The sequence below is a fragment of the Arabidopsis thaliana genome, chromosome 2, assembly GCF_000001735.4.
Source record: "Arabidopsis thaliana chromosome 2, partial sequence".
Classification (NCBI taxonomy): domain Eukaryota; kingdom Viridiplantae; phylum Streptophyta; class Magnoliopsida; order Brassicales; family Brassicaceae; genus Arabidopsis; species Arabidopsis thaliana.
In genome coordinates this window covers 11,739,798-11,761,002 of record NC_003071.7, presented here as the reverse complement: position 1 = coordinate 11,761,002, position 21,205 = coordinate 11,739,798, and the positions used below count along the sequence as shown (strand labels likewise).

The following is a 21,205-nucleotide window of genomic DNA, read 5'->3' as shown; positions in this document are numbered from 1 at the left end:
GTTGCTTTAAGGCTGTCATATTTAAGTTTGAGTATTATACTATGATTAAAATGTGAATAATTTATATTCGGTAATTTCGCTGTGAATAATATCAAAAACTATTTAAGGACCTAAGAAAACCATAGGCCAAATGTATGTTAAGAAAAAGCTTATGCTAGAAAATTGGAGCTAGTAGACTTTCTTAGAGTAGTATCTTATGTTTACAGATTTTTGTAAGTACACATCTAAACAGACTTTTAGAGTAGTATCTTATGTTTACATATCAGTATGATATATATGTCATAAATTATTACTTATTATTTAACGCCATATGTCAAAATATATTAATATATGTATCAAGATTTCACATTATAAATAATGTCTATATAACTAATTGTGTTTTAAAAAAATAAAAATTAAAAAATTAATTTTATAATTTACATAATATAATTTTTACCAAATTATAGTTATCATGGTCACTATTTTTGCAGTTTTGTTTTTTAATTATTTGAAAAGTAAAAGACACTATACAACATTGAACAACAAAACATCATTCATCTTTTATTTGTACATTTGTTTTTTGTACAACTATTGTTCTCTCTCAATAGAGCTATATGTACAATTGCTCGAATCACAAAAGTTCTTCCACCTAACAATAGCATGAAAACTCGTTTGTAATCTTTCAAACGACATTGCATTGGTAATTTATACCAAACTTAGGTAAATATTGAACATAGGAAATGGAAAAGACTCTCTATTGTTGATACCGTTAATTCTGTCAGACTCACCAACGCTTTTGTTTCTCTCTACACTTATCAAAAATTCCTAAAATAAAAGAAAAAGAATTCTGTTTTGCACATCTACGATCAAGTACCGAATATTAATACTAAATGAGGTTTATTACAATCATTTTTATTTTTCCATTAAAAAATTAACCGTGTAGACTTATAGAAAAAGAAATAATTTCTAAATTCTACATGACATTCATCAAATCATAGGCCTCAAAATAAGTTGAAAATTTTGCTTTTACTTTAAAAGCTAGTCATAAAATTGAATAAGGACATGACATATATTTTATTATGATATAAAATCAGAAAACATGGTAAAAGTAAAAAAGTTTAAAACTTTACCGCAATAATAAACCCTATATTATTTTATCAATCATAAAAACAATGACAATGAGCATCACTAAAAAAATTATTTTCAATTTTTTTATCATTACCAATTACAATTATTTACTTCTTTTTTTCATTGATAATCACTATATGTTACCAAAACTATATTTATATCCGATTTCATTTTCGCGAAACGAGAAAATCCAATGAAAAATTAACTCAAGAAAAAAAAAAGTTACGAAAACATTTTATTTGTAATTAAATGAATCATATATAAAATCAAAAACAGCAGAATAATGGAAACAAATAATCTGGTAGGAAAAATAATCAAATAATTAAGACGTCTCAGGTGACACAAGTTGGGCCGTCACGGCCTTCCAAAAGCCACACTGCTCTCTCCTTTTATATATTTTGCTTCCACCTCTCAAGACTCCTCCACCAACCCCCTCTCGCACTCTCCGCCACCTTCTTCCCTAATTCTCTCTCTCTCGCTACCTCTCTACGTAAGTTTCAGATTTGACTTTATTAGCTTCGATTCTCTCTGATATTTGTTTCTAGAATTTGATCTGATCAGCGATGTTTACTTGTTCCTTGTTTTTTGTTTTTTCATTGACTTCTTGTGGGGACAAAAAAAAACAATCAAATATCTTTCGATTTCGTTGTTCTTCTCTTTTTCGTTATCTGATAGTGACCGATTTGATCCTGTATCGTTGCTATTCAGATGCTAATCATCTCCTTAATTGTGAATTTTTTTGTTGTTATTTAGTGAATCTTGTTACAAGTCTGTTGTAGGTTTATTTTTGCCATTAAGCTACTTTGATCGACTTTAGAATCTATTTGATGATAAGTAATTAAACATGTTTTAGTGATTGTTAAGTAAGTCATTTAGTCATGTTTTTGGAGCATCGAGTGAAGATCTAATATAGCTTTAAGCTTGCATCTTCTCATTACGCTCCATACACTAATTTTCACATCATATTTGCTATTGGAAACAGATAAGTTTTTGGTTCTTGTTTCCATTGCTACTTGTGATGCACATCCTCACAATTTTCTCTCAGTTTTGGTTCTTATTTCTCTGGAACAGTTTGATTTGTTAGATTGTATCACTATGAAGAAACCCTGAAGCTAAACTTGTTTATAAACGCAGGTGATAAACAAGAATGGCGACTGTACGAATCTCCTCCACTAGCATGACCAAGGCCGTTCTTAGAAGCCAGACAACCAACAAGCTCATTACTAACAAGAGCTACAACTTATCTGTTGGATCAACGAAAAGGGTTTCGAGATCTTTTGGTTTGAAATGCTCAGCGAATTCTGGTGGTGCTACGATGTCGGCGGTATACAAGGTCAAGCTCTTAGGACCTGATGGTCAAGAAGATGAGTTTGAGGTTCAAGATGATCAGTACATCTTGGATGCAGCTGAAGAGGCAGGAGTTGACTTGCCTTACTCTTGCAGAGCCGGTGCGTGTTCTACTTGCGCGGGTCAGATTGTGTCCGGCAACGTTGACCAGTCGGATGGTTCGTTTCTCGAGGATAGCCACTTGGAGAAGGGTTATGTTTTGACTTGTGTGGCTTACCCACAGTCTGACTGTGTGATCCATACCCACAAGGAAACTGAACTCTTCTAAGTCAAAGTCTCTCTATTTGGTAATGATGAAAAAATTGTTATTTGAGTGATCTTTTTAGATATTATGGTTATCAGTTTCGTTCTACGGATTTGTGTGGTTTTAAAGGTATGCATTTGTATGAAAATGACTCAAGATATGCCTTTTAGTGTTCATGAATCGTCACCGGGTCGCAATTGGTTAATAAAATGGTTAAGTTTCAACCAATCATTCTTGTTATATAATTGGTTAATGTGTTCATTACTGGATCATCTTGAACTTGTTTTCTTTTCCTCACTTGATAGATATGAAGTAGACATCATTATCATTCAGTAACATGTTAAAATAGGCTTTTAACTATATGAATATTACATTGATTAAGAATCAAAACAGAGGTAAGAAGAAACAAGAATACACTATTGTTATTGTTCAATGAAAAAAGCTTTACGTGTTCACCAGCATCATCATTTGCATGTCAATGAATGAAAACTTGGCAGTTGCGAGAAAGCTTGGTGGATGTAAGAAGCTTCATGAAGCTCTCTGGCTCTTGAATCTCCTCCATAGAAGAATGTGTCAGTTTCTTGAGGACTGCTGAATTATCAAGAAAGTAATTCACTACTTTAATCCCACTTTCCTCCTTCGTTATCAGTTTGTTGATCTTAACATACTTCAGCGTCGATTGCATACACAGAGGCACATTAGTAAGGTCTATTTCCCCTGGCTTACATGAATAAAAATAGTCTTGCACTAAATCCAAATTACTCCTTGGCATTGTTAGAACTGGAACAGAAAACTCCTTTCAAAACAAGATTTATTTTGCCTCCGTTAAACCGGGAAAGTCCTGCGAAAAATGCAAGTAGATGAGTTTAAAAGACAGAAGTTTAGAGTTATTATTATCATCAATCAAAATGTCTTACCAAGGTAAGAACTTCAAGAACAGGAGAGCCTGAGAGGAGCATCTTTATAATCAAAAGAACACCATGATTCTTGTAAAGAATGTTTTCTAGATGCATCATCTTGAGACTAGGTAGAGAAACAACAAACTTGGGATCCTCATGCCCTACCTTTACGAGCTTTAAAGACACCACTGTCTTGCTCACATAAACATACTTAGGCATGGAATCTACAGAAGGTGAACACATTGTGCTCTTATATATATCTGGATGAGATTGAATTATCCCGCACGTTTTGGCATCAACATCTAGATGTTGAACTCCGCCGTGGACTACTTCGGCTATCCACTCCATGACTCTTTTGTTACAGTCGTCCATGGAGTCGTCATGCTTTCTCTTCTTGGACAAAATCGAAAGAAGTCCATTATGAGAATGAGCATACTTTATCTTGAACTTTTACAGGCATGATGATGATCCACGGTTCAACTCTAGAAACATGTGCATGAACCTCGCCAAGGCTTCTCCGCCGTCACGAGACAAGTTGATGACGTCTAAGTCCAAACTTGAAACCATTAGCCAGAGAAATTCCCATCTCTTCGACAAAACGCTCGTCTTAACGGAATCGCCTGTCGGAAGTTTAAGGTATGAGAGTATCCGAGCTACCATGAATGCATCAGAATCTAATCAAAATTCATCACTCTTGATTCTCCACCTTTGACATAAGCATCCTGTTCTTTGAGTGCTCTCCAAGTAATTTCCTGACTTCGATTAGGTCAGATCCTTCGCGAACAAGTCAATAAAGCATGTCTTATATGCAATCAATGAAAAATACAACTCACATTTAAGACTATATTAGATTAGCATATAAAAGTTACAAAATGGAGCACAAGCTTTAATATATATAGAAGGCATTAGCGATTTTTTTTTGCAACAAAATTGTAAATTATTTTAAGCAATTTTAGTGGAGCTCATATAGATTATTTTCAGTGGAACGCGTGGTCATGACTAGATGATTCCCTCTTGCCCATAATAGTTCACCACATATCTCATCATGTCCATCAAAATCATACTAATTTTAGATTTTATATGTATTTTTAAATATTAGTTCGTATGAAACTATCTGTTAAATTCTTTACATTGAGTGAAATTATAAACACATCTTTACTACACACAAAAAAAAATCAATTGAAACACATGAATATATTCGATTATTTGAGATAGAAATTTAAAAAGCACGTGAGTGGATCAGGCGTTGAAGGCGGCGAGGTTAGGAAGGGCAGGTGACAGTAACAGAGAAAGGCGGTGATCGAGACATGGCCGGTCTCTGTGGTTCACGCTTCCTTAACGAATCACGACGCTACATGTTAAATTCCTCATATTTTAGTTAACTTTCTGATTTTTTTATTATGAATAATTTCTAACCCAAAAAAACTGTTTACTAGATTTTTTAATAATTAAATGTGATAAAAAATGTTGGTGAAAGATATAAGTGGGCAGTACCGAATATTGGACAAATAATATCAGAGTGCTAAAGGACAACCACATTTTTTTTTTTTTTTTTTTTTTTTTGATTTAGAGCTGGTACGTCGACATAGAAATATATGATTTTGAAAAGTAACTTTTTAAAATTATGTTTTTACCAAATAAAGATAGTTTCATAGTTAATTTTGAAACTGGAAAAAGTAATCTGATAACCCTAATAAAGATATTAAATGTTACAAGTCACTATAACACTATCGTTTAATTAGTTCATTTTCTTTCCAATCACCTCAAAACTCTAAAAAATGTATTTTGAACTAAACTTTAGAAAGTTAAAAGACAGTATACTGATGTTTTTTTTTTTTCTCTTTTGGTGAGAAGTATATACTGATGTTTTAAGTAACCTCGATTGTGTTTTCTTTGGTAGATGTTTATTTACTCCTCGCAACTGATCTTCAAGGATGTATATAAATAAGAAAAAGCAAAAACAGAGAATTATGGATGCTTAAAATTTTTTGACGAAGAACAAAGTAGAGTTAAATAAAGAATTAAAAAAAAAAAAAGAGAATTATAATCCTTGATTAGAGAAAAGATTGATCCAACATGCAAAACACCATACACGTAAAAATCTGGTGGAGAGGGTCCACACGTTTGACAACTCAAGTTCTAAAGAGACGTACGTGTGCTATTTCATTACTTGTAAACTTTAGAAACATTGACGATCAAAGTAAAGAATCCTAACAATCATACATACTACATGATACAAGAAAACAAATATTGCATAACTTGTCTCTTTCTGTCTTCGATCTAATATGCAAATTGCAACTTGATAAACTTATAAAACTAGAATATGATTTGTGCGTGTGAATCGTGAAATTTGCTTTTGTTTGAAGCCGCCAGTGGTCATGGAGTGTTTGAATTGAAGACCAGTTGGGGAAGAGTTTAAAAGTTGACCATTCTCACTCCCAATATTTAACCATCGTTGTTCATATTTTAATAATGTTTCGTCACACGTCCACATGTGAACCAAAAGGGAACGTTACTTTCCATGTCGGTAAATCTCCTGATATTTTTTAGAAAATAAAATATCTAAATGTCACGTAGGAATTGAAATCATATTATATAACCCACTTGTATATTAATGACTGCAATAACTGAAATGACGAAAAATCAACTTCCCGTATCAGTTTTTTATTTCTCCAAAAGAGAGGTCAAAAATTGTAACGTAAATTGACGTAAGGAAAACAATCATTACAAGTGACGTTTCGTTGTAGGTGAAATTTAATAGTATATAAACTATTTGACATTAGAATATTCAAGGTATGGAAGGTAGAGAAGTAGAACAGCTTGGATTTACATTATTTGTATCCATAAATCTAACTAAACCTACTACTTATTCCTCCTCTTTGATTAACATACATGTAATTTAAAGAAACCAGCCAAATTCGTTATATATAGTTGAGCTGTAAAGGGCATAAAGTAAAATCAAAATCATACATATTTAACTACACTTTTAGGCAATTGATAAAGCACATTATTTTATATCTATAATAAGTTTATAACCAAAAATAATAGTAAAACTCGATGTCGATAGTTTAACGACTTACGGGTGTACTAAGTAAACATCCAAAAAAAAAAAAAGTTTTTATTTCATTAAATGATCGATTGAAAAAAAAAAAATAAATAGATTCTAGATTAAAAACTTTTTTGTTAGAAAAAAAATTCCTAATGAATTACCAATTACTATTGGGTTATCTTCTTATTGGATTCTCTTTATTTATTTTTCTTGTACCAAAAAAGAAATATGTCAAACTTGATACCAAAAAAGGAAGAAAAAAACAAATAAAATATGTAATGTATGTAATATAGGAATATAAGTTTAGGCATAGGTATATGCATTAATGAGAGACACCTGGTTAGAGCTATTTGACGAACGCGGAAAGCAAGAAACGAAGAAAGAACAGTTGAAACTTTCCAAATTCCACCGTCTCTTATATATTCTTAATACCAAAAACTAAAACTCAAAAGGAAAAAAGAAAAAGAAGAAGAGGAGCTAAAAAAACGACGTCGTAGAAGGAGATTCTTGCCATGGCCACACATAGTCTCTCCTTCTTCTTCAGAGTTCTTCTCCTCCTCTTTCTTACTCTCTCAGGTTTCCTCCTCCTCCTTCAATATTTGTTTTGAGCATGTAAATTTGCTTCAACTTAGATTCTAATTGGGTGTGTGTTTTTTTTTTTGTTCTATGTAGAGAGAATTAAAGGGCAAGGTGTGGGAATCAACTACGGCCAAATAGCAAACAACCTCCCATCTCCGGCAAGAGTCGCCGTGCTCCTTCGATCACTAAACATCACAAGAGTAAAACTCTACGACGCAGATCCAAACGTCCTCTTCTCCTTCTCAAACTCACAAGTAGATTTCATGATCGGTTTAGGCAACGAGTATCTTCAAAACATGTCAACAGATCCAACCAAAGCTCAAGATTGGTTACAACAAAGACTTGAACCACATATCTCAAAAACACGAATAACCTCAATAGTTGTCGGCAACGAAATCTTCAAAACCAATGATCATGTCCTCATCCAAAGCCTATTACCGGCTATGAAATCGGTTTACGCTGCTTTAACCAATCTTGGTTTAGAGAAACAAGTAACCGTAACTTCAGCTCATTCTTTAGACATTCTTTCAACATCTTATCCTCCTTCTTCAGGATCATTCAAAGAAGAGTTTATTCAATATCTTCAACCACTTCTTGATTTTCATTCTCAAATCGAATCACCTTTCTTGATAAATGCTTATCCCTTTTTTGCTTATAAAGATAGTCCTAAAGAAGTTCCATTAGAGTATGTTTTGTTTCAACCTAATCAAGGTATGGTTGATCCAAACACTAATCTTCATTATGACAACATGTTGTTTGCTCAAGTTGATGCGCTTTACTCTGCCATTAAGACTTTGGGACATACCGATATCGAGGTTCGGATATCGGAAACCGGTTGGCCTTCTAAAGGAGATGAGAATGAGATTGGAGCTTCGCCGGAGAACGCGGCTTTGTATAATGGGAATTTGTTGAAGTTGATTCAGCAGAGGAAAGGAACTCCGGCGAAGCAATCTGTTCCTATTGATGTTTATGTGTTTGCTCTGTTTAATGAGAATCTTAAACCGGGTCCGGTTTCTGAGAGGAATTATGGACTTTTTTATCCGGATGGTAAACCGGTTTACAATGTCGGTATGCAAGGTTATTTACCTGATATTATCTATACTTCAAGGGCAACTACAATTAAGGTAAATTCCTCTTTTCATTTTTTATATTTACATTTTTAACGTTTTGTTTCATTATTGTTTTGAGAAAATGTTCTAAAAACAATAGAATTTTTACTTTCTATTAGTTTATATATTATGTTATGATTAAAATTAAGGAATATATATATATATATATATGATTATATATGATAAGATATTGATAATGTGGATGTTGAATAATTGTGCAGATTTTGAATTTGTGGAGAGTCGTGATGGGTTTGGCTGTGGCTTGGTTCATACTCGATATGGGCGACAAGATGAGGATGAGATAAGCTTCGCTTGTGTCTTTGTCTGTCCTTGTAGGATTTTTGTTTTAATATGTTAGTTGATTATAGGTGAGGTATACAATTCTTTGTCATGTATTGGATTCACAAAAATTAAAAAAATTAATTTATTCCTTGACTGGAAAAATGTTTAAACAATTTGTTTGTTAAATTGTGCTAAAATATTATAAAGAATCTGTGAGTAAATATAATTTTATTAGGTTTTATGTTTCTGCAACCCAAGTTTCAATGATAAATAGTTAAAAACTGAACGTATCCATCTAAATCCACAATTTTCAACCAATTTCCATCAATATATATATATATATATATATATATCCCTGTTTACTTTTTAGCTCAATTATTTTTCTAAAACATTGAAAGCCAATTTTATGTGATTATGCTAAGAGTATATGTGAGCTTTTATTTAAGTTCCTTAATGATACATCATTAAATACTAAGTTTATCTATCTATTATTCACCAAAGAAAAAGTTTATCTATCTAGTGATCCACAATTTAACCAATCAATTTAAATATCTTTGTTTTCTCTTTAGCTCAACTTTTTATTTCTTTCTAAAATACAGTAAGCTAGTTTTTGTAATTATGCTATTTTTTTTGTGTGTATTACAAAATTAGTATGTTATTAACATAGTTAAATGTGGGTCACACCACTTTTGGTTAACTTTCAACTTGCTATGATCATGTGAATCATATCTCGTGATAAAAAAAAATGTTCCTCACAACTTCAGCTATACAAAAGTCCATTGGTACCATCAACAATAGTTTAATGAGATTGTCAAAAAGTCGGTTTGTTCCATCAAAAGTGTTTCTTTTCAAATATCTATTCATTTTACCTTCGGCATTACCACGCGGTAGGGTCTCACAACAGTCTCTAAACGTAATTATTAATTCATGAATTTTATAGAGTTTTTCAATGGTTATGAAATTAGTCTACAGTTGCGGAAACATTTCAACAAAAGCTTCTTCGAAGTTTACGTGGATGTTATAGTGGACGCAAATCTGTTTTCCTAATTTCCTTATTAGAAATTAGTAAAAAAATATTGATTAATAATGTGTGAATTTCTATATGATAAGTGAAATAAGACATATAATGATATGTAATAATCACCTAATGTGGGTTAGTTTTTGGATGCTTAGAAGACAGCTAATCAATACATGACATGTGGTAGCCACCTTACAAAACTACATTGGGTACTGACATGGTGCCAAACACTCTCAAGAATGCGTTTTTTTTCTTTCTGGAAGGCATTCCCATTTCAGTATCTATCAAAAGTTCCTAACTATGCATATAACAAACGTACTTGTACAAATAAAAAAAAGTACATATATATGGGTCCATGAAACTTCTTGCTCGATCTGCCATTATTACATATTCGAATCTGATCCGTTCAAGGTGTCACACTATCAATGTGGGTCTTGGTGAAGTGTCAAGCTGTCAAATAATTAATTGGTATAAACTATAAAGATGTCATTTTTTTTAAAGGTCATTTTAATTTCGATTTTTTTTTCTTGTATCAAACTTTAATTCGAGCTAGAGATGTGAAGTCAAAGTATAGTATTGATGAGTGCATATGCGTTCACGTATATTTGGGATCACTAATTTTTTCCACGAAGGTCTCTCTATACCCATTACCCACACACGGCTGTCCTTCCTTTTCATGAGGATTATGGCTATTATGTTTTCTAACATTCTTTCCAATCCAACACGTATGTAATGTACATGTATCCAAGATGGAAGGTAATAAAACCTAATATTAATAGAATCCAAATTTATATCAAGAGCATGCATGTTGAATTATTATGTATCTCCATAATATATTTTGAAGATCTAGCTATGTTTGAACATAAAGCAATTTTTTTTTGTAATTTGTTAGCCAAAACTGAAATCATTCATCGCTACCTTATTTTGATGAAAAGGTTAATCGTGTGCCCGTATAGTGTTCACAATTATATGTACCTAGGGATGTTAAAACGGGCTTAACATTTAGGGCCGGTCCTAGCCCACTAAATAAATTAAAAGCCCTAATTAAATCAAAGTAGAGAAAAGGTTTCGGGCTTCAATGGCTTAAAACTTTTTTCTTTTCTTAATTGTTTCTTTTTTTTTGTTTTTTCTTCGATATAAAATTCTCTTCTTCTTCTTCAAACGCTCTCTTCTTCTTCTTCTTCTTCAATCTTTTCTTCGATCTCTTTCTTTTTTATCTCTTCATCGATTGTGAGAAAAGTTTTGATTTGTCTCTCTATATCTTTCATCTTTCTTATTTTTACACTTTGATAGATTCTCTATTTTTGGAATCTGATTCATATGTTTGGGGTTTAATAGTTTCAGCTCAAAGAAATCTGGGTTAAAGTGTGTTAGTGTTCGTGTGTTCTCTAAAGGTGATTCTCTAAAGGTTGGTCTGGAAAAATTGAATTTTGTGTAGCTATGAACTTGTGGGTTGATTCATATTTGATTTGAAATTGTGGGTCGATTCATTTATTCTCGATACGAATAGGTACATGTCGAGTTTCTATTAGTAGTTCAGACATGTTTTGTATGTGAATTGCTTGAGAATTTGGCCTTTGTTGCTTCCGTTGCTATTTGGGTTTTTATCTTTCCTCTTGTTGTATATGATGTGTTTGAATTCATAAGCTGCAGATTCTATCTTTTTGGTTGGATATGTCTGTGTTTGAAGTTGTATGTTTTTAGTTTTGAATTCATAAGATGTGGTGATACAGTATCGGTTTAAAATGCAGTAAAAAACATCTCCTCAACAATTGTTGAATTCATCTATGGTTTATTGCCAATTTGTTTCTTTGTTCAATTGATGTTTCAATATGTATGGCTACTCAATTCATGTTCAACTTAGCTTTAGATTCATAGATAGAAAGGATTAAATTGGTCCAGTCACTTTGATGTTTATAGTCAATTAATTACCCCAATTTTTTGTCCATCTACGGCGTCGATTTCTTCGTATTCCGGTGGCTGAGGAGGTTACTCTTTCGTATTCTCCACTCTTCTGTTTTTCCTGTTCGAGCCGATGTCTCTTTATCTATGGTTTATTGCCAATTAGCTTCTTTGTTCATTTCTTTGACAAATAAAAAAAAAACTTCTTTGTTCATTGATTTTTCAATATCTGTGGTTACTCTATTCATGTTCAATTTTGCTTTGTTCATTGATTTCTAAAACCCTGATTCAGTATTTATTTTTATTTTGTGTGATTCAAATACGTTGTCAGATCCTTAACTTGTGTATTTCTGGTTTTGTCTACTACTCTTGAAGGAAAATCCTGAAGAAACCAATTGTAACTTGTACACTGGGAAAATATAAGTGTTCCTGAGGAGTAAAAGAGGGGAAAAAGAGAATGAGAATAGTCGGGTTAACGGGAGGCATAGCGTCTGGGAAGAGTACAGTGTCTAACCTCTTCAAGGCTAGTGGCATTCCCGTTGTTGACGCTGATGTTGTTGCTCGAGTAAGGAACAAACATCTCTCTTTTCTACTTGCTGGAATTCTTTTGTAACTATTGTGTCACCGTTGCTAAGAGAGATGTACTCCTAGATGCAATTTAGCTCAAGAGAAGTTTAGTAAAAGATGTGGAAATGTGTTGTTTTACTATATAGGATGTATTGAAGAAAGGAAGCGGTGGATGGAAAAGAGTCGTTGCAGCTTTTGGTGAGGAGATTCTGCTTCCTAGTGGAGAAGTGGATCGGCCAAAACTCGGTCAGATTGTGTTCTCGTCTGATTCCAAGCGTCAACTTCTAAACAAGTAAGGAATTGAGAATTCCCTTTATTGTCTAATGTATAAGATTCTGAATTTGGAAGTTGTGTCTTTCACTCTATAGGCTGATGGCTCCATACATATCAAGTGGTATCTTCTGGGAAATTCTGAAACAATGGGCGAGTGGAGCTAAAGTGATAGTTGTCGATATCCCTTTGTTGTTCGAAGTGAAGATGGATAAATGGACTAAACCTATTGTGGTTGTGTGGGTTAGTCAAGAGACACAACTTAAGAGACTGATGGAGAGAGATGGATTGAGTGAGGAAGATGCAAGAAACAGAGTGATGGCTCAGATGCCGTTGGATTCGAAAAGAAGCAAAGCTGATGTTGTGATCGATAATAATGGCTCTCTTGACGACCTTCACCAACAGTTCGAGAAGGTTTTGATTGAAATTAGAAGACCATTGACGTGGATCGAGTTTTGGCGTTCAAGGCAAGGAGCCTTCTCGGTCCTTGGTTCAGTGATTTTAGGATTATCTGTTTGCAAACAGCTCAAAATTGGCTCTTAACATTTCACTTCTGTTACTGCTAAAAAACTTGTTATAATCTTAAAGCTTTGATTTATTATTCTCTTGCTCTCTTCAGCATTAGCTTATTACACTATTCACTAGTTTGAATTCACTCTCCTATTCAGTCAGTACTCAGGCATCTATTATCTATATACAACTTGAATCTGTGATTGAGAAAAAGAAAGAAGTAGCAAGTGACCATTAATCATAGGTGGCGATGAACGGAATGACCATCAACATGAAGACATCGTAAGAGAGCGTTGCGTAGCCTGTGTAACCAGGGTCGTTCTCCCTGAACTTCTCTGTCAATCCCTGTTAATAAGCATACGACACATTTTAAACAATTTCAAGTGGTTTAGATTCATGTAAACACATTGTCGAAATTCTCATGGAGGTTAAAAGATCATACCTTCACAATCATCCCACACCTGCAGAACAAAATGAGGGAAACAAACCGATGATGCTTAGTATACAAATTAAGAACCGCAAGAATCGATGAAAACATACAGAAAACTTACTCGAGGAAGCTGTCGAAACATAGGTCAACAGTTTTGCCAGTCCCATCATCAAACTGAGATACGATAAGCTGGTGAACCGAGGTTGGAAGCACGCACCCGAGATTATAGAAAGCGTCTCTGAGCTGGGTAGAATTCATCTTTCCACTCCTATCTCTATCGTACCTGTTAAATATTGCCTACAAAAGAACACACATTGAAAAGTAACACTCCATTTTTAACTTTTAAGGCATAGAAGAATACACACATTGCCTCAACTAGATTGATCCACATAAGTGTTCACTTACACGCCATTGCGCAAGGCAGTTCCATAACTCAACATACTCCTTAGGACCTACATAAAAAGGTAGAAACATGGCTATTTTGTAACATCATTCATATTTGAAATCAAAAAGCCAATTTCAAAAGCTGCAATAAGTGAATTTACCAAGCCGAAGCAGAGAATCTACAGGAATCTTGTAAATAAACAACAGCAACCTAATCGTTCTGTTACTAATTCCATCGTACCCAGATAACGACAACGCTTGCCGGAGCTCCGATTCTTCGAGAAATCCGCTCCGGTTTCTATCCGCCGACTCAAAGCTCCTCACAATCTCCGGATGCGTTTCCGGGGAAAACATCCCGGAGTAAGAGCTGAATTGCTGAGTTGGTTGATATGATGGATACGCGTAAGTGTATCTACTTTCACCATCGTGCTGCTGCTGAACGAACGATTCTGGTAGCTCCGGTGCCGACGGTGCGTAGGCGTTTGAGTAAGACATTAATCAGAGTATGAAATTCTTAGAAATGGCTCGAATTCGGAGAATCTGGTTATTCGAAGATGTCTCAAATTCCAGAGGTTGAAGACGACTCCGATTCTTATTCGTGTTTTGATCGAATTTATTAGTATTACGATTGGACGGTGAAGATTTAATAAAGGTTATCCAACGGTGAGATTGACAACGTGCTCATAACTCTTTAGTGCTTATCAATTTGAATAATGGGCCGATTTGCTAGTACGATTTGACGGCTAGGATTTTGTCAATCAATCCAACGGGTAATATTGAGCGGCGTGGTCATAACTCTTTAGTGCTTATAAACTTGAATATGGGCTTTTAAATATTTTAATAGGCTGATCAGCTTACTGGGCCGATGTGTTTTGTTGTATTATTAACATAAAGGCGGGAAAGACGGCGACTGAGAGAGAGGAGAGAAGAATGGAGTCGGAGAAAGTGGTGGTGGACGAGCTGCCGCTAGCTATTGTGCGCCGGGTGGTGAAGAAGAAGCTGTCGGAGTGTTCGCCGGATTATGACGTCAGTATTCACAAGGAAGCTTTGCTCGCATTCTCAGAGAGTGCGAGGATCTTCATCCACTACCTCTCCGCCACGTATGTACACTTCACAAACCCTAACTTTTTTTCGAATTTCTGCACTATGATAGTGAATGATTTGGAATGTTCCAAGTTTGGGTTTATGTTAATGTGATTCAATTGATGAATGTTAGTGTTTGTGAATTGTGATCGATCGAATTGATGGATTTAGTTTAATTTGGGGGTGAATGATATAGGGCAAATGATTTTTGTAAAGATGCAAGAAGACAAACTATGAAGGCTGATGATGTGTTTAAGGCATTAGAAGAAATGGATTTTTCAGAATTTTTGGAGCCGCTTAAATCTTCTCTTGAAGGTAAGTGTTTTGTTCGGATGAAGATCCTATTGTCACTATCTGTTGTTACTTTCATGGAGTGTTAGTAGAAATGGCTTAGGTTGTGATTTGTCTTGTTATGGACACTGGCCTAGGTGTGTGCACTTTGAGCTTATGATGTCAATCCTAGTGTAATCCACATGACTGGTTTTCAGATTTTAAGAAGAAGAATGCGGGGAAAAAGGCGGGTGCTGCAGCTGCTTCGTATCCTGCTGGTGGAGCTGCTTTGAAATCTTCAAGTGGAACTGCTTCGAAGCCCAAAGAGACGAAGAAGAGGAAACAGGAAGAACCATCTACGCAAAAGGGTGCAAGGAAAAGCAAAATAGATGAGGAAACTAAGAGGAATGACGAGGAGACTGAGAATGACAACACGGAAGAAGAGAATGGAAACGATGAGGAGGATGAGAATGGAAACGATGAGGAAGATGAGAATGACGATGAAAATACAGAAGAGAATGGGAATGATGAGGAGAACGACGATGAAAATACGGAAGAGAATGGGAATGATGAGGAGAACGAGAAGGAGGATGAGGAAAACAGCATGGAAGAGAATGGGAATGAGAGCGAAGAGAGCGGGAATGAGGACCATAGCATGGAAGAAAATGGGAGCGGGGTTGGTGAAGATAATGAGAACGAGGACGGGAGCGTAAGTGGAAGTGGTGAAGAGGTAGAGAGTGATGAAGAAGATGAATGAACTCAAGGTTATATTTTTGCTAAGAACATGTTTTCAGGTTTATGTTGGAGATTAGCTTGTAAGCTTGAAGCAGTGGTTGTGGCCATGAGCATGTAATAGACTAACATATCTTTTTGCTCTTTGGCTCTAGTGTTACCAAATATGTAAGTCAAAGTTTAGAAAATGAAGTTTTGCAACAAAATTTTAGCTTAATTATTCATTTTGATTAAGAGAGCAAAAAAGTTGGGATGCTAGTCTAAAGCAAATGTTACAACAAGAAGAGTAAAACTCTGACACAGTTGAAAATTTTGAGTTTGGATGTATAATAAACTAGAGGGTCATTTGGCTTTCACTTCATGTATTCAGTGACACGCTGCGAAATATCATCGAGGAAAGACACGAAACCCATGGCGCTAGCAAAACCATTACCGTCCACATCTTGTTCTTCTATAAGATAGTTCTCAAAGACAGTAGCATCGTCTCGTCCTCCTCGGATAAACACTAGTTTTGGTGTGATGCTCCTTTCTTGCTTCACTTTATTTATGGTCTGCCTCAATAAACCTGTAAGATATAAGTTTTCGAATCAACATAGTCTCAAAGATCTAAAGGTGGTTGAACTGGATTTCATTTGGTGAGAAAACTTACAGTCTTGAGGTGGAGGGAAAGGTATTGACGGGTCTGCTGTTGATGAGTAGAAGACTATCAAAGTGGTATATGCATCTAGGAAAAATATCGGACTACCACTTGTTATCAATGCTGCACGGCTCAACGAATGACGCGGATATGCCAGTGTATCCGGTGTTGAATATGACATTAGTGCTGGGTAAATGCCGCAATGAAGAGAGCTCGGGTCCAACACACTGCAGTTTTAAGGAAAACAAAACAGAAGAACACAAACACGAAATTTAGAGACTAAAGCCTTGCTTGTGGTCTGTTTACATGAGATACCAAGGTATTTTTTCCAAATAAATCCACGATCGAAAAAATACACTAAATATACAATATTGTTCACGCTGACTCTAGGTTGGTTATTAGTAGTTCATTGGGATGGTTACCTGAAAAGGCATTGCAAGTAGATTCTGTAATCAGGATGAACACCTTCTTCATGAAACCGGAGAAGGGGATTACGGAGTAAGGCAAAGACTAAACGAGGCAAAGGCTCAAGTTGAGGACATTGTGAAAACGTGATATCAATCTGAGAACTCATTGACTTATTTCCGTTTTTGTATTGGACAAGGTTAAAGGCATCGTTGTATTGTGCTGTTAGAATTACTAGCCAATCATGCAGCAATGCCCTCCCTTCTCTGACTCCATCTTCCAGAGAGGCTAAAATTACCTGCAGAGAAATAATTATGAAAATACATACATAATTAGCAGATTAATAATGGATTCCTTTCTTTCGCTGGAGCCGAGATAAAAACATGAAATTACTTTTACCTTGTGAACGAGCAATGAGAGAACAACTTCATGATCCACACTGTCGTAAATTTCATTGATATTGTGGGCAGTTCCAAATTGCATGGTTCTGATCCTTAATCGTCTCTGAAGTGTGTGCTTGCCTCTGTGTAACACAGAGAAAATCAAACCGAGATTGAAACACTACAAGATCCACAGTATTAATTATCATGAAAGACAAATTTGGGTTCTGGGATTGACCGAGTATAAGGTCATTAATGTAAGGGAGGTTCGAGGTTTACTATCAACCCTAGGCTTTGACATGGATTTGCAAGGTATGAAATTCATTTCTAGGATACAAACTACTATGAATGTTCCAACGATAAAAAATTCCAATAATAAGCATAGCCCCATTTGACTACAATCAATCAACAGCTTTAGCATGGATTGAATCTTACCTACTTGAAGATGACATTTCTGAATTTGACAGTCCCTCGGGAGGTACAACAACTGTGTACTGAAATGCAATTTGCACCACTGGTTGCTCTCCAGAATGCCTGGAAAAGAGCACAAGAAGTAAGCATCTTTAAGTGCCAAGTCCGTTTATCATATTAGTTAAAAGACTTGGCAGAGGATTCAATAATATAGTAAAAAGCTCTATAAATTTTTTTTAAGACAATTACTTTATTGCAGGTCAAGGAAAGCATGACAATGACTAATTACAGATGTATTAAGAGTCACATTATGACAAAATCAATGACTAGCAGCTTTACAATTGCATGGAAACAATCATCATCAATATCGTCCCTTCGACCAAATCATGAAAATTTTATAGGAAAAAGCAATTATTGTTAAGTTTACCTGGAAAATCCAGTGTTATCTGCAAATTCAAAGTCATATGCATATGTTGCATATGAATCACAGCAGATGATATGCTGAAGGTTCTCGTACTGTGGATCTGGAAAGAAGTGACCAAACTGCAAGTAAGGCTAAACTGTTAGCTGAAGCAAAAAAAAAAAAAAAAAAAAAATCATTATCTGAACTTTCGGTTTTCACTAAAACCACATACAGAGTTGCCAGGTTTGAATTCAGTTGACGTCCTCAATCTCAAGACACAATTGAATGCATACGGCCGGTTAAGCATTCGAAACCTACAAAAGAAGATCATGCGATTTTGCTTCAATTAAGTTGGTAACAAGTAAAGAAAACACAGCATGCTTTATTTCTATTGGAGTGGAAATATAATGCCAAGAATCAGAACTAACATGTCTTGGGGAAGAGTTGAATCATCAGTGCTTGAATACAAAAACAGTGAACCGCCACTTTCAATGCTAAGGAACTTCAGGGATGCTAAATCTGTGTACTCATTTGTAACTGCAAATAAATCTACACATACACCTGATTGGACAGCAATGGTGGCCTATAAAAGAGCCGTTAGATCTAAGCTCAAAGAATATATCCATTCCGGAGACAGAAAATCTTGAAATAAGACTTACTAGGTCTTTGTAGAATGGTGTTTGTTCAGGAAGTAGAGCACGATCAGCATCTACCCTTTTACTTGCATATTGTTCACCATATCTACTTGTATCCAATTGTCCACGTCCATAATCAGGAGGACCAGATAGGAAAGCAAACACCCTAGCTGCACTTATATCAAGTCAATAAAACAATACCAACTGGCCACTACGACTATGTTGAAACATATAGAGTATGGGCATGCTAAATAATTTCACATACCTAATGCAAATGTATTCCCAAATTCAGATCCTAGATAGTTGAATAGAGCTTCCATAGCTGTACCAAAGCCCCTACCACCCATCAACACACTATCCATCCCTTGACCTGCTCCAGCTGATCTCTCCCAAGAAGTAATTGGTCTGAGTGTCTCAAGTGCAGCAGCAATACGATCCTTGCAAGTTTCTACCTGCAGGAAGTACAGAAAGAGAACTTAGTCTGTCAACAGGTATTCCAAGCCATGTGATCCGACAATCAATTTGAATGACCAAGGAAGTAGGAAACAGGAAACAAGATGTTAAAAAATGACCATACCGGAGCCAAAAATTGTAACAAGGGCATGACATCCTCAAGTTCTAGCGATAAGCTGCTCTCCCCATCAGGGGGAATGAATACATTCTTTACAACTGGTATAGGTCCTTGAACATCATACAGTCCTATTTTGTGACTGAACGTAACAAGACCAAAAAGAGCCCCTGGACTTAGAGCTGCATATACGAAAAAACGAGAGAATTGTTTTCCTCAGGACACAGTCACACAGAAGAAAAAGTAAATCCTTGCTTTAAATTTGGTATGAAACGACCTTCCAGAGCGGCTAGCAATGCACTTTTTGTAAGCTCCAAAAATTCCTCAGAAGCTGCAGATAACAAAAATAATCATGAGCAAAAAGTGCAACATTTGAACAAAATTCGAAACAAATTTACTGCTACCACACCCTATCTCCAAAGTCATGACAAAATCACAACATAAGCAAGCCAAAAATCGATAAGAACAACAAAAAAGCATACAAACCCAAGCTAGAATCATAATCCATAGCAAAATGACACACACATTGCTTTCAAAATTCACAATCCAAAGTTCACTAACACACAATTCAAGTACAATCTACACTGATCACAATGAGCTTCGAACACAATATAGAAGAAATAAGCCTTACAAGAGATATCAATCGCCGCAACATACACAGGTCGTGCTTGCGTCATCTCTTCCTCCGATCCATCCACTAGAAAAACAAACAATTAATCAGAAATTAGAACCAATTCCAACAAAAAAAACAAAAGAATCAGTATAGAGATGACGTAAGACATACGAGGCATCTCAAGATCAATGAAGGAGGAAGTCATTTCAGGTATAGAGTGAGGATTAGAGTAACGAGCAATAGCATCAGAAGGAAGTCCATTGAGAGTTCCACAAAGCGAGCAATTCCAAGCCCATTGATCAAGCTCACAATAGGTATTGAAGTAAGCGTAGCAGTTTTCGCAACGAGGAAGAAGATGACCGTTAGATCCGCACGCTGGTCCGATTCCGTTCTCGTCTTTGGCCGCGAATGGTGTTACTGTCAGTCCCCAAGGAAGTCCTGACGCCTCTTGAGCGTCTGAATCGATCGGAAAACGCGACACCGTTGCTCTCACTGCCATTGTTTCAGATCAGATCCTTCCAAATGTGAAAATTTTGATTCTGGTTTTAAGGTTTTCGGAGATTTGGTGAAATTGGATGAGCACGGTGGAAATTAGGCGCACGTTAGCTTTTCCAGTAAAATTCGTCTCCAGCGCACGTTAGCTTTTGTGAACGTCTTTTTTTTTTGGAAGTTTTTTTTTCCAACATCAAAGAGGCCAATGATTTAAAGGTGGAAGTAGTGATGGTACTACATATGTATAAACATGGAGTGATGCAACAACTCAAGTATAAGACCATCATCGCGAAGATTAAAGACCTGAGGAAATTCACTATATTTTGTTCTTCTAGAGAGCTCGAACTTAAAAGATATATTATACTCTATGTTTACTCGGGGGATAACGTCAATATGGTGTCAATGTAGACATCAAAGAGTTTGAAGATCAAGTACAAGACTCCTCAATTAAGTATCTTGTTGGATCACTGAATATTGTTATACCTTCTAGTTTTCTAGGTAAGAGATTGTTTAGTCGAATACAGATTTTATTGATGAAGAAAAGAAAGTGATTATGTATTGTGGGAGATGCGAGGATTTCACGGAGAACATGATGTACATTATTGGAAGGCATGGTTGCAGAAAATTCGATTATTGTACAAACCAATTGAAATATTGTCCCTGGTTTCTCTTCAGTTATTATGTCTCTGGTTTCTCTTCAGTTATTATGTTCTAAGTGATTATGTTCCAAGTTTAGTTATTTTAAATCCACCAATGTAACTTTTACCCACCAACACTTATTTTGTATCAACTTGTTTATGTCTTGTGCATATAGTAGATAAGTGTAGAAGAATCTAAAATAAGACCATACAAGGATTAGGATCCCTCATTCATAAAACA

The 21,205-nt window shown here is 35.4% G+C and overlaps 8 protein-coding genes and 2 non-coding genes across 16 annotated transcripts; 5 read left to right on the top strand and 5 right to left on the bottom strand.

Moving 5' to 3' along the window:
* The first annotated feature begins 1,414 nt into the window (after positions 1-1,414).
* On the top strand, positions 1,415-3,048 carry FD3 (ferredoxin 3). The gene is made up of 2 exons (NM_128311.3): positions 1,415-1,597; positions 2,242-3,048. The coding sequence occupies exon 2, from the start codon at positions 2,255-2,257 to the stop codon at positions 2,720-2,722; it is 468 nt and encodes a 155-aa protein (NP_180320.1). The 5' UTR covers positions 1,415-1,597; positions 2,242-2,254; the 3' UTR covers positions 2,723-3,048.
* A 56-nt stretch (positions 3,049-3,104) lies between these two features.
* AT2G27505 (FBD-like domain family protein) lies at positions 3,105-4,437 on the bottom strand. Its single transcript, NM_179772.3, has 3 exons — positions 4,052-4,437; positions 3,616-3,985; positions 3,105-3,494 (listed from the first exon to the last, which is right to left on the bottom strand). Exons 1-3 carry the CDS (start codon positions 4,255-4,257, stop codon positions 3,174-3,176), a joined length of 897 nt encoding a protein of 298 aa, NP_850103.2. The 5' UTR covers positions 4,258-4,437; the 3' UTR covers positions 3,105-3,173.
* Positions 4,054-4,309, top strand: AT2G27507 (uncharacterized protein; the record flags this gene model as incomplete). The annotated part of the gene is made up of 1 exon (NM_001336120.1): positions 4,054-4,309. Exon 1 carries the CDS (start codon positions 4,088-4,090, stop codon positions 4,307-4,309), a length of 222 nt encoding a protein of 73 aa, NP_001324960.1. The 5' UTR covers positions 4,054-4,087.
* A 2,499-nt stretch (positions 4,438-6,936) lies between the features above and the next one.
* AT2G27500 (Glycosyl hydrolase superfamily protein) lies at positions 6,937-8,939 on the top strand. 3 transcript variants are annotated; one of them, NM_128310.4, is made up of 3 exons: positions 6,937-7,222; positions 7,319-8,349; positions 8,556-8,939. In NM_128310.4, exons 1-3 carry the CDS (start codon positions 7,159-7,161, stop codon positions 8,637-8,639), a joined length of 1,179 nt encoding a protein of 392 aa, NP_565652.1. In that variant the 5' UTR covers positions 6,937-7,158; the 3' UTR covers positions 8,640-8,939. The 3 variants fall into 3 exon arrangements, with proteins under 3 accessions (NP_565652.1, NP_973548.1, NP_001031432.1); NM_201819.2 differs by having other exon boundaries at positions 6,975-7,222; positions 7,319-8,729; NM_001036355.1 differs by lacking the exon at positions 6,937-7,222 and having other exon boundaries at positions 7,236-8,349; positions 8,556-8,833.
* A 558-nt stretch (positions 8,940-9,497) lies between these two features.
* On the bottom strand, positions 9,498-9,979 carry AT2G00830. The gene has a single exon (NR_143690.1). It is a non-coding gene; the product is annotated as an uncharacterized misc_RNA (transcript).
* Positions 9,980-10,514: 535 nt separating this feature from the next.
* Positions 10,515-12,988, top strand: ATCOAE (dephospho-CoA kinase family; the record flags this gene model as incomplete). 4 transcript variants are annotated; one of them, NM_001336118.1, is made up of 5 exons in its annotated part: positions 10,515-10,864; positions 10,973-11,042; positions 11,912-12,101; positions 12,250-12,395; positions 12,472-12,916. In NM_001336118.1, exons 3-5 carry the CDS (start codon positions 11,994-11,996, stop codon positions 12,914-12,916), a joined length of 699 nt encoding a protein of 232 aa, NP_001324075.1. In that variant the 5' UTR covers positions 10,515-10,864; positions 10,973-11,042; positions 11,912-11,993. The 4 variants fall into 4 exon arrangements, with proteins under 4 accessions (NP_001324075.1, NP_180318.1, NP_850102.1 ...); NM_128309.4 differs by having other exon boundaries at positions 10,515-11,028; positions 12,472-12,988; NM_179771.3 differs by having other exon boundaries at positions 10,515-11,042; positions 12,472-12,988.
* On the bottom strand, positions 12,952-14,320 carry AT2G27480 (Calcium-binding EF-hand family protein). Of its 2 annotated transcripts, NM_128308.6 has the most exons (5): positions 13,859-14,320; positions 13,719-13,765; positions 13,435-13,610; positions 13,326-13,344; positions 12,952-13,228 (listed from the first exon to the last, which is right to left on the bottom strand). In NM_128308.6, exons 1-5 carry the CDS (start codon positions 14,190-14,192, stop codon positions 13,118-13,120), a joined length of 687 nt encoding a protein of 228 aa, NP_180317.3. In that variant the 5' UTR covers positions 14,193-14,320; the 3' UTR covers positions 12,952-13,117. The 2 variants fall into 2 exon arrangements, with proteins under 2 accessions (NP_180317.3, NP_001325108.1); NM_001336117.1 differs by lacking the exons at positions 12,952-13,228; positions 13,326-13,344 and having other exon boundaries at positions 13,384-13,610; positions 13,859-14,283.
* Positions 14,321-14,547: 227 nt separating this feature from the next.
* Positions 14,548-16,022, top strand: NF-YB11 (nuclear factor Y, subunit B11). Its single transcript, NM_128307.6, has 3 exons — positions 14,548-14,797; positions 14,977-15,095; positions 15,269-16,022. The coding sequence occupies exons 1-3, from the start codon at positions 14,628-14,630 to the stop codon at positions 15,805-15,807; spliced, it is 828 nt and encodes a 275-aa protein (NP_180316.1). The 5' UTR covers positions 14,548-14,627; the 3' UTR covers positions 15,808-16,022.
* Positions 14,817-14,999, bottom strand: AT2G08205. The gene has a single exon (NR_140297.1).
* Positions 15,992-20,501, bottom strand: AT2G27460 (sec23/sec24 transport family protein). The gene is made up of 14 exons (NM_128306.4): positions 20,006-20,501; positions 19,853-19,918; positions 19,499-19,552; positions 19,231-19,403; positions 18,919-19,105; positions 18,678-18,823; positions 18,447-18,601; positions 18,251-18,332; positions 18,043-18,158; positions 17,640-17,738; positions 17,224-17,347; positions 16,842-17,122; positions 16,432-16,646; positions 15,992-16,347 (listed from the first exon to the last, which is right to left on the bottom strand). The coding sequence occupies exons 1-14, from the start codon at positions 20,331-20,333 to the stop codon at positions 16,136-16,138; spliced, it is 2,238 nt and encodes a 745-aa protein (NP_565651.1). The 5' UTR covers positions 20,334-20,501; the 3' UTR covers positions 15,992-16,135.
* Positions 20,502-21,205: the final 704 nt, after the last annotated feature.

What these genes read in the sequence shown, in the direction of transcription:
- FD3 (NM_128311.3), top strand. Translation starts at nt 2,255, where the DNA reads ATGGCGACTGTACGAATCTCCTCCACTAGCATGACCAAGGCCGTTCTT.
- AT2G27505 (NM_179772.3), bottom strand. Translation starts at nt 4,257, where the DNA reads ATGGTAGCTCGGATACTCTCATACCTTAAACTTCCGACAGGCGATTCC. An exon ending in CGTGGATCATCATCATGCCT is followed by an intron (nt 3,986 to 4,051) that starts GTAAAAGTTCAA and finishes GTCCAAGAAGAG; the next exon opens with AAAGCATGACGACTCCATGG. An exon ending in TTCTTGAAGTTCTTACCTTG is followed by an intron (nt 3,495 to 3,615) that starts GTAAGACATTTT and finishes TTGTTTTGAAAG; the next exon opens with GAGTTTTCTGTTCCAGTTCT.
- AT2G27500 (NM_128310.4), top strand. Translation starts at nt 7,159, where the DNA reads ATGGCCACACATAGTCTCTCCTTCTTCTTCAGAGTTCTTCTCCTCCTC. An exon ending in CCTCTTTCTTACTCTCTCAG is followed by an intron (nt 7,223 to 7,318) that starts GTTTCCTCCTCC and finishes TGTTCTATGTAG; the next exon opens with AGAGAATTAAAGGGCAAGGT. An exon ending in CAAGGGCAACTACAATTAAG is followed by an intron (nt 8,350 to 8,555) that starts GTAAATTCCTCT and finishes ATAATTGTGCAG; the next exon opens with ATTTTGAATTTGTGGAGAGT.
- AT2G27480 (NM_128308.6), bottom strand. Translation starts at nt 14,192, where the DNA reads ATGTCTTACTCAAACGCCTACGCACCGTCGGCACCGGAGCTACCAGAA. An exon ending in AGATTCTCTGCTTCGGCTTG is followed by an intron (nt 13,766 to 13,858) that starts GTAAATTCACTT and finishes CTTTTTATGTAG; the next exon opens with GTCCTAAGGAGTATGTTGAG. An exon ending in ACTGCCTTGCGCAATGGCGT is followed by an intron (nt 13,611 to 13,718) that starts GTAAGTGAACAC and finishes GTTCTTTTGTAG; the next exon opens with GCAATATTTAACAGGTACGA.
- NF-YB11 (NM_128307.6), top strand. Translation starts at nt 14,628, where the DNA reads ATGGAGTCGGAGAAAGTGGTGGTGGACGAGCTGCCGCTAGCTATTGTG. An exon ending in ATCCACTACCTCTCCGCCAC is followed by an intron (nt 14,798 to 14,976) that starts GTATGTACACTT and finishes TGAATGATATAG; the next exon opens with GGCAAATGATTTTTGTAAAG. An exon ending in GCTTAAATCTTCTCTTGAAG is followed by an intron (nt 15,096 to 15,268) that starts GTAAGTGTTTTG and finishes ACTGGTTTTCAG; the next exon opens with ATTTTAAGAAGAAGAATGCG.
- AT2G27460 (NM_128306.4), bottom strand. Translation starts at nt 20,333, where the DNA reads ATGGCAGTGAGAGCAACGGTGTCGCGTTTTCCGATCGATTCAGACGCT. An exon ending in TCAACTCTTCCCCAAGACAT is followed by an intron (nt 18,333 to 18,446) that starts GTTAGTTCTGAT and finishes CTTCTTTTGTAG; the next exon opens with GTTTCGAATGCTTAACCGGC. An exon ending in TACTTGCAATGCCTTTTCAG is followed by an intron (nt 16,647 to 16,841) that starts GTAACCATCCCA and finishes TTAAAACTGCAG; the next exon opens with TGTGTTGGACCCGAGCTCTC.